The sequence below is a fragment of the Epinephelus lanceolatus genome, chromosome 23, assembly GCF_041903045.1.
Source record: "Epinephelus lanceolatus isolate andai-2023 chromosome 23, ASM4190304v1, whole genome shotgun sequence".
Classification (NCBI taxonomy): domain Eukaryota; kingdom Metazoa; phylum Chordata; class Actinopteri; order Perciformes; family Serranidae; genus Epinephelus; species Epinephelus lanceolatus.
In genome coordinates this window covers 22,760,540-22,769,936 of record NC_135756.1, presented here as the reverse complement: position 1 = coordinate 22,769,936, position 9,397 = coordinate 22,760,540, and the positions used below count along the sequence as shown (strand labels likewise).

At 40.7% G+C, this 9,397-nt stretch overlaps 1 protein-coding gene across 4 annotated transcripts in view; it reads right to left on the bottom strand.

Annotated features, from left to right (window-relative positions):
- Positions 1-5,825: 5,825 nt before the first annotated feature.
- celsr1a (cadherin EGF LAG seven-pass G-type receptor 1a) overlaps positions 5,826-9,397 on the bottom strand; it is a 122,884-nt gene continuing 119,312 nt past the window's right edge. For 3 of the 4 annotated variants that reach the window (XM_078165001.1, XM_078165003.1, XM_078165004.1), the window contains one exon: positions 5,826-9,113. In XM_078165001.1, the coding sequence (XP_078021127.1) occupies positions 9,086-9,113 (28 nt within the window). In that variant the 3' untranslated portion in view covers positions 5,826-9,085. Of the gene's footprint in view, positions 9,147-9,397 lie in introns of all 4 variants that reach the window. The other variant, XM_078165002.1, reaches the window with a different exon arrangement.

Below are 9,397 nucleotides of genomic sequence, written 5' to 3'. Positions count from 1 at the left end.
CTGTGTTTAAGGCCTCTTTTCTCTTGCAGGATATTTCGGAAGCCTGTATCACTGCATCGTGATCTGTAACTACTATAAGCTTAAATGGGAAACCACTCAGGGTCTGTGCAGTCATCAGAGATTATGCAGCAAACAAGTGGACTAATGCTTTTAGATGGGATTCCCCTTAGTCATGCTTAACACACACACACACATCTACACACATCTACACACACACACAATGGATTTTGGGGCTGTGATCCTCTTCAGATGTCTTCTAGCAAAAGTACTGCTGTTGAGATTTCCCAAATCCTCCCTCTGCGCTCATTTGGAAACCCTGTAATAACCCTCTTAATCCCAAATCAGTATTTTCTAGAGGGTTGCACAACCACATGTGTCTTATGCAACTGGCGGAGCATCCAGAGTCAATTATAGAACAGTGGGGAGGAAGGGGAGGATGGATGACGAGGCTGCTGATGCAAAAAAACTGTTTGGATAAGATGCTTGATTGACTACTAACATTTTACCATTTCAAGTAAACAGTTAGCTATGATTCAGAACAAAGACTTTTTCCAATGTATTTTAACAAAAAAAAATTATGCAGGACTTATTTGAAAGGAGCTGTTTGAATTCTACCAAGTTGTATTGCTTTCAATGGTGTTTGGATTACTATATTTTTGAGGACCTTCCATTGACCACATTCTATTTTTGACACTACCTGGGTCATTCTGTATGCAGCATTATATCAGTGCTGCTTCTTCTCTCAACTAATCTCTACTTGTGTATCTCCTAATCCTACACTAATCTAAAGTATGACCATTATCCTACCCAAAGCCAATGCTTTACTGTATCATATTGTATCATAGAAATCATGGTTTCAGCCATCGACAGTAAATACAATTGTAAATGTGTGTCTATCATAAAGGACCACCCATATCCAGTTTGAGGTGATAATTATTTTCTGACGCGTATGATACTTTGCAAGGCAAATACCCAATCGGGGGTGTGGCCCCGGTTGACTGTTAACCCATACAGGGAGCAACAAGGATCTAGTTCAAGCTACAGCAGATCAAGCTCAATTGAAATTTTGATTTTTTCAGTCCACCTTAAAACAAACAGCTACTTGGTCAATTTTAAAGCCCCTGAAAACACATTTTCTCAAGAAGCGTCTTCATATTAGCGTTGGGTTTCCAACTTGAACTCAAAATTTTTGCCAAAAGTTAGAACAATGCCTTCTGAGTTTCTGTCTTTGCTTTTTGGTGAGCAGTGATGTAATGTATTTCCCCACAGCAATCAGCTAGCTTTTAAATCAAATTAATCAACAGTCATGGGGTTGTTTGCTAATGTTGCCAGGCCACTGTCAATCAGGTGTGATCAAACCACACCCACAGAGTCCTGATGAAGCTAAGTTGAGTTGAGGTTTTAACTGTTAAACTTCTTAATGTATGATACCAACAGAGCTGCACGGATGATGTTTTTTGTCGACGAACTTGGAATTTAGCACCGCCCTGGTTCCCTTAACAAAAAGCCAAGGTGACATTTCCATTGGTTTTTGGGATTATTGCAGAAAATTCGCTCCATGGCAAACAAAAGTTTATGATATTTACACATTTCGTTCAGCAAGACCCTCACTAGGGTTACCACTTTAATGACTTTTGAAGCGTAAAATTGCCAGAAGCAAAAAGCTAACGTTAGGCTAAAAACAAACTAGACAACACTACAGTTATATGTTCTGTAGTCTCGTTTAGCCACTTGTTAGCACCTGCCTTTTTCAAGAAAATTCACAAGTGCTGTATTTACTGACATATCTTGTGCTGTAATGCAAGACATAGAAGTCTCTTAAGCTCATTTCAGGCATGGAACTAAAAACCCATTGACTTTCAGACAAAGGATCAGGAAGTGCAAACATGCTAACTCATGTTTGCATTTAAGAACTCATTCCTACAGCATCCTATACATGTTTTCCCCTGAACTTTTACTTTGTTTATTGCTTAATTAGCCATTAATATTCAATGTTATGGAGAGATACGTCGGTTTTACTTAAGTTTTAAGTTTTTCCAGTGGGCACTGTGGACACAAGTGACAATTAGAAGATACTGGAAAATGCTAAAACATACTTTTACAGGAAACAAGTACAGAAGAATCGGCAAACTACATACAAAGCAATCTCTACCTAAAGTTAGCCACCATTAGCTAACATCAGCCACCATGAACTACTCATACAGACCAAGCAGGGCTGTAGCAGCAATATCATTGCAATGGTGCGTTTAATTGCTTATGAATTCAACTTCTTGTTTGTAAAAGGCTTGATTCTTCTTAAAAACGTTACAGTCACTTTAAGGGATTTCTCTCAACCTTTGATGGTTTTAATAACTGTCCTCACAAGCACAAAGGTAAAAGAACACTCAGCCTACATAGTTTGAAATTCTTCACCAGTAGATGGCACAATTGGATCAGTCGTTGTCTCACCTCCTGCCTGGTCTTGTTCAGCAGCACAGTCGTTTCTTTAGGATGCCAACCGTGGCCCTGATGAGGCTGAATTATTTAGCTTGCCTGGCTGTGATGGAACAGAGATAAAGAGGAGGGCAGAGGGTCACACTGATAGACTATTTACTTGTGCCTACTCAACTCCTCAAGTTTCAAGTTAAAGGTTTTCCAAATTTCCCAACTTTCCAAAGTGAAATACTGAACATCTGACAAAATGGTAATTGTTTTACAGCCTTCTTACCGGTGTAGAAGTTGATTAAATGTCATTGAGAAGATATGGAACGCAGGCAAAGTGTAGCTACTGTGAACTTACTACCTACATGTGTCATGATTGTGACGACTAATCCCACCACCAGTCATATTTTGACCTCTATTCCAACTCCTTACTTCATCTTTGTACCTTATGTCACCTGAGGAGAGTACCGGCTTCAGTTGCCATAACAACTAACCGCCCAATAGACTTGTGAAACCTGACCCTCCCCTCTAACCTTTCACTCTGCCTGCTGACTATAATATACTTGGCAATACCTGTCGGGCTGCAGACTGTATGTGTGCGTGTTTATGTGACGGACTTGGCACAGTTACCATTTCCAGGCCCTAACAATGCAAATAACAGGACACCAATAACAAGAGTACACTTATCTTATCTATACTAAGACGTGGATAGAGAAGAGAAGGCCTCGTGGTGAGGTCATGCACTTACATCTTCCCCCTGGTTTAAGTAAAAGGAGCGTTCATGGTCCTGTCTGACCTCAGCAACCTTTTACTTTTCCCCAGCTCTTTGATCCGCCGCCTCCTAAGTGCATCTCGGCTAATCTGGTACATATGGCTGAAGACAAATTCCTACAGACAAACATTAAAGTGAAGGGCTGCGTATAGATGGCTTACTTTGGAATGCCAGAGCAAAGTGCCAGGTCTTAATGTGGCCCGAGCTGTGGAAAAAAATGTAGATAATGAAGGGGAAAAGTTCAGTGCAGGGCTTTGTAGTGACTTACTACGAACTATAAAGTATATTTAGTGGCAAGTTTATGGAAGATTTGTGTTGCACAATGTAGAAATTTTTACCTAATCAATAAATTTCTTTCAGGAAGCTAATTTGTAAAGCAAATTCACATTTCACCAATCAAAATTCATGAACTTTTCCATGTCAGCCTACAGAAAAACCTCCTACCTGAAACACTCTATGGTGCCCTGCCCAGAAAATGAGGTCACACTACCTCCTTGTGTGTTGTCATCTGAGCTTCTCTGTTCTTTGTCCTGTGTTGGTAGCCCACTGGCTAGCTAATTGCTGTTGCTCTGCAATGTGCTCCTACAGCTGTTACTACTGACAGTGCTCAACCTTTGGTTCCCCCCCACATTAACACTTATATCTCTGTCACCACCTTTGCTATTGTTAGCACTGTTCACTACATTAGCTACTAGCTGCCAGCTCAGCTACCTCCATTTTGAGCCATGTGCAGAAAACCGCAGAGTCACAAATGCGCTTTGAATATTTAAAGCAGTACTTTAGTTTGACAGTTTACATTTTGCAAATGCTTGTTCGCTTTCTTGAAGCTATAGCCAGTAGCTGGCTAGCTTAGCTTAGCACAAAGACTGGAAGCAGGGGATAACAAAGGTATATCACTAACTAAAATGTTAAACCTAGTTTGTTCAATCCATGCAAAAAGTGTAGGATATGATAATTAGGGGCTGTCATATGTGATATTTTGGGAGCGTATCTATGTTTCCTGGGTTCTATGTTCCCCACTTAACCCTGCAAAAAAGGTTCTATGTTCCCTGCTTACACAAAAAAAGTCCTATGTTTCCCGGGTTCCATGTTTCCCGCTCAACCAAGCGAAACATAAAACCCTTTTTGGTTGAGTGGGGAACATAGAACCTGGGAAACATAGAACCCTTTTTGGTTGAGTGGGGAACATAGAACCTGGGAAACATAGAACCCGGGAAACATAGGGATGACCCCCTTTTCCAGTCTTTCTGCTTAGCTAAGCTAAGCTAAGCTAAGCTAAGCTAGCTAGGAGAGCAAATAAGCATAGTCTACTTTCCAGATCATCCCTGTCGTTTGTGACCTTGCATCTCCATATTTCTAATGTATTTATTTTTCTTCAATCAAATAATGTTAATGGTTACCCTTTACGTCTGTATGTGGGTTTCACAAATATTTAACTAATGCTAAATTGTTGGGTTGTAGTTACTTCAATACAAAGGTTTTTTCCTCATTTTCTAAAAAGTAATGGTTGTCAACATACAAGGTTTTTGCCTGAGCCACAACATTCAAAAAATATGAAATTAAACTTAACAGTAATCTCATGTTGCTTTGGAGACACCAGATTCGCTTTATGGATACCTGACTGTGCACAAAGTACGCTTCTCAAAAAACAATAGGCTAATTTTGGATTACAAGCAAATTTTGATTATTTAGTGGAACATACTTCCATTGGTGAATATTTTCACCCGAAAAAGAGTTCAGTCCTTCCTTCAACTGAAAAATATTTTTAAAAACAGCAACAGTGAAACAATCGTGTGTGTAGGTGTGTGCATGTGTGATGCAATTACTTCCTTCCATAGACTGTGTGTAAATGTGTGTGCCCTGCAACGTTTGGATCAAAGTGAGGGGATTTAATAGGACCGGCTGCCACCATTGTTCTATGAGGATTAACACAGTCACCCAGACAGATACACCCATATCTCCAACCACCCACCCACTTTGACACACACACACACACACACACACACACACACACACTTCTTATGTTTAAGGTTCAACAGTCAGCCTTTAACCTCTCACTCCTACAGTAAACTGACTTGCGCTGTTCTCTGATAGTGAGCAGGGCTCTGATCACTTGGCACAGGACACATAGAGACAGTAAGACTGTTCTCCCCATACATTACCTTGTAAGGACAACATCTCCATAGTATACACAGCACCGCAGGGTGCGCCTCTGTTTGAAATCTGGTGTCTCTGTCCCTCCATCCATAATATTATTCTCTCCCTGATGTGAAAATGGGAATATTTTATTACCTAAACATACAGTACAAAACTCCTAAAAAGGTTTTCTTGATAAAATGAAATACTAACGACGAAAAAAAATCAAAGTTTAAGTTTTGGGGAAAAAAAAAAAAAAAATCTTATGTGGCCCATGTACCCCAAAGTAAAAAAAATATATATCTGTCGTGCTATTTATGACTCTAGACACTCTATACACATGTGATCACCTGCTCCTGAGTAACAATTTCTGTTACTCATCACTTGTCGGAGCCAAAAAAAGTTACCTAATTTCCCATGAGTACTGCACATGTTTCTACTCGCCACGCTTCCTTCCAGGCAACAGACATGTACTACAATAGGCTGCACAACACAGTTAAAAATTCATCATGTCATCTTTAATTTTACAGTCACAATCAACTTTTCTTTCCAGTGTCTTAAAACCATAAAAAATAAATATACATTATGTTACAAAACATTTCCAGTGTCTCGGATCAATAAAAAAAACACATGTATCAACAGCGTTGATTACAGGAGGGCAAAACACTGGGGTTGTACATATGGTACAAAGGCATTCAGTGAGTGGTAAACAAGACTTTAAGTTGCCTAATATTAGCTGCAGAATGCACAGGGTTGGCATCTTTTTCACTTTGAACTCAAACGTTTTAAAACTTATACTGAATCGATGTTGACTGAGTGATTTAGAGTCGATTTTGGATTAAAAATATGCTTAAAAAACATGAAATCTATTAGCGAGTGCTTGAAAAGCATAGATCCTAAAGGGATAGTTACGATTAGGGTTGTATACGGTACTTATGCATAGTCATTGTATTATCTACTGTAGATGGCAGTTAGCACACCCCAAAGTTAAAAGAAGCAGGCAGGAGTTCTCCATCTGTTCTCCCGTCAAAGCTACCAGGCTCCGTTGATAAAAACAGCAATTTTGGCTCACTGAACATGGGAGCTGTTGGTGTACTGCTGCCTTGATCAGACTTTGTTTCAGCTAGTGTATGACTTTGGTGAATCCATATTAACCCTTTTAAACGCCAGTGTAACACAATAACACACATAAACTAACTGATTAATGTGGGATTTATACTTGTGCGTCAAATTGATGCCTGTCTACGGCGTAGGCTCTACGTCGAAGAGCCTATGCCGTACCCTATGCTGTAGCCTGATGTGCACTTCCCAAGAAATGCAACTACACGTCGCGGCAACGCAGACCTCCTGTCTATGTTTGTAAGCTGAAACCATTTCCCTCAGTGGAAATAAAGCTTTTATTTACTTTAATTTCACAGATAAGAAACAATAAATCGTGAAGGCAGTAAAGCCTCCACAAAAATAGCATTTTAAGTCTTGTGTGTGATTTATCCTGACTTCATATGAGCAGAGGAAAAGTCTGCTAGCCGCTAGGCTAATTTATACAAAGTAAAATGCCATAGGCTTGTGCTAATAATGTTAGCATGTCACATTTGTTTGGAAAACGTGTTTAGTATAAGACAGTTGTTTTGTCAGTGAACCTTGTGAGCTGTAAGGGAGCTAAATTTGTACAGTAACATTACCTTTATCAAATGTTGCTGCTGTACCTGGCTGCATATGAAAAGAGGAAAAAGTTCTGTAGCCGCTAGGCTAAATTATACAATGTAAAATGCCATAGGCTTGAGCTAATAACGTTAGCATGTTGTATTTGTGGGGAAAATGTGTCCAGATAAATACAAGTGTTTGTCTGTGAATGCTGCAAGTTATAGTGAAGCTGATTTGTGTACTTGTGTTTCTGTCTCTATTAAGCCATGTTCAATGTGTGTTTAATGTGTGTTTTGGCCATGTTTTGAGTCACCTCAACTTTACAGCACTTCACAGAAACCCCATCGCCGACTAGTGGTTTGGAGGAGTAACTGCAGAGTGACACAGCCACACCACCGCACAAGTAGAAATGCTTACAATGGTGTAGGCCATGTGTGTAGGCTACGGTGTAGGGTCTGCCGCACAAGTATAAATCCCCCTTAAGGCAGCTGTAGAACAGCAACTCCTGTGTTCAGTGATCACTATTTCTCCACAATGAGTCTGGCATTAAAGAGAGCGATGTATGGCTTCAGAGCCATGTCAGAAATCGATGTCTGATGGAAAAGAAATGGCGTACATTCAAACTGATTTAGATATTTTTAGGTGTTTTCTTTTAGCTGGCGAAAATATGTTTCGCTGCAGCCCCCATCCACAAGAGTACATTGCTTAGCTTCTGTAGCATCTGTTTCTTCAAAATGGGGATGTACTGGCTGCTATCTACTTAAAGTAATACACAGAATATAGATATGTACCTCATAAAACCTCACTTGAGCTATTCCTTTAAGATAACTTATAATCCTGAGCTGTATTTCAATGCCACCAAAGACCAGTAAACGTCTTTCTCTGCCCCCTATTTTGGAAGAAAAGTGAGTTAAAAGTGAAACTGACTCCAACCCTAATGTGCACATTTACTGTAGTTCATGACTTTGGTAACCAGGACAGTGTTGCATCGGACAAACAGGCAGGAAGGACACTGGAAAAGAAGGCTTCAGGTTTATAGTGCTTGAACAGGAAAACTGAGTTTTCAACAGGAGGGGCGATTCCTCTCCATTCCACATAACTGATGTTCATTTAGGCCCACTGTACTGTGTGTGCATGTACTTTGGACATTCTAGGTCGCTCTCACACACAAACATAACAGCATCCGTTATGTGTTCGTGCCAGAGAGTGTGGCGGATCTCTGCAAAGCCCATGACAGGTTGAGATGGTGTGTGTTTGTTTGTGTAAGGCCTTGATTCAGGATTGTTCTCAGTCTATTAAACCAGCATATCAAGTGATTTTCACCATTGGAATAACACAGGCAAATGATTTTTAGTCGACAAACTTGTCCTCGCTACGACTGACATACAAAATAGATCATTTCTTCTTCACCTTTAACAATATCTACATGTTAATTACACTCTAAATGCACTGCATTGAGAGGCCGCGGAAGCCTTTCTTTGAGTAAAAAACAAAACAAAAAAAAAGAGCACTTGGTGTGTGATAGTGCCGTCAGATGTGTCCGATAGTCAGTGAGACAGCAGGTTGTGCCTGATGGGACTTGTAGTCCTTGAAATCCTTTAGGACTACAAATGTACCAGCATGTATCTGAGTCTGAGTTCATGCACAGTGATTGTTCATCTGCCTTTTCCAGCTTTCCTAACTTTACCCATTAACAGGGCAACATAACCACCACAGAGGAACACCGTTTTGGGGCTTGCAATGCATCCTGGGGGCAATTCTTCATCTTCCGAATCTGCGTCCCCATTTCCTACAGTGGTTTTGGCACACGTGGCTCCATTGCTTCCTCTCTTGGTACAGTCCAGAATTCCCTTTATTGTTTTCTCACATCTTTTCATTATCTGCTTATTTTCTTGTCTCAGGCAGTCTTAAAGTCTGCAATTAATACTGCTCTCCAGAGAGAGGGAACATGAGAGGAGGGGTGGATGGACAGATCAGGCGTGGGGAACTGTTTCCTCCCCTTTCACCCAATCTGCAGCACCCTGCCCGTCTTCAGTTTTCTTTTCTTTTATTCCCGTCCTCATGGCTCTCCTCCTTTCCTCTCCTCCCCCAGCAGGTTCTTTGCTCCTTCTCTCACAAGGGCAGGCTGGTCTGGGTTTTCCTAACAGGTCAGATCGAAGTCTCGTTACTGCCGCTGTTAATGGAGGACACGCAGGGAGGGGAAGAGGAGGGACGGGGGGAGGGTGCAGGAAGGGTGCAGGGAGAAAGAACATGCAAGGTGAAAATGAATGCAGGGATGCAGGAAGTCATCATGCAGCATTTAAGCAGGGTGGTCATATTACTCATGCTATAGTTAAAGGTGGAGTTAGGCATTTTTGGAAATCTGATGACTCACTTGAATGAGTTGGATGAGACGATCAATACCACTTTCATGCCTGTGCACTA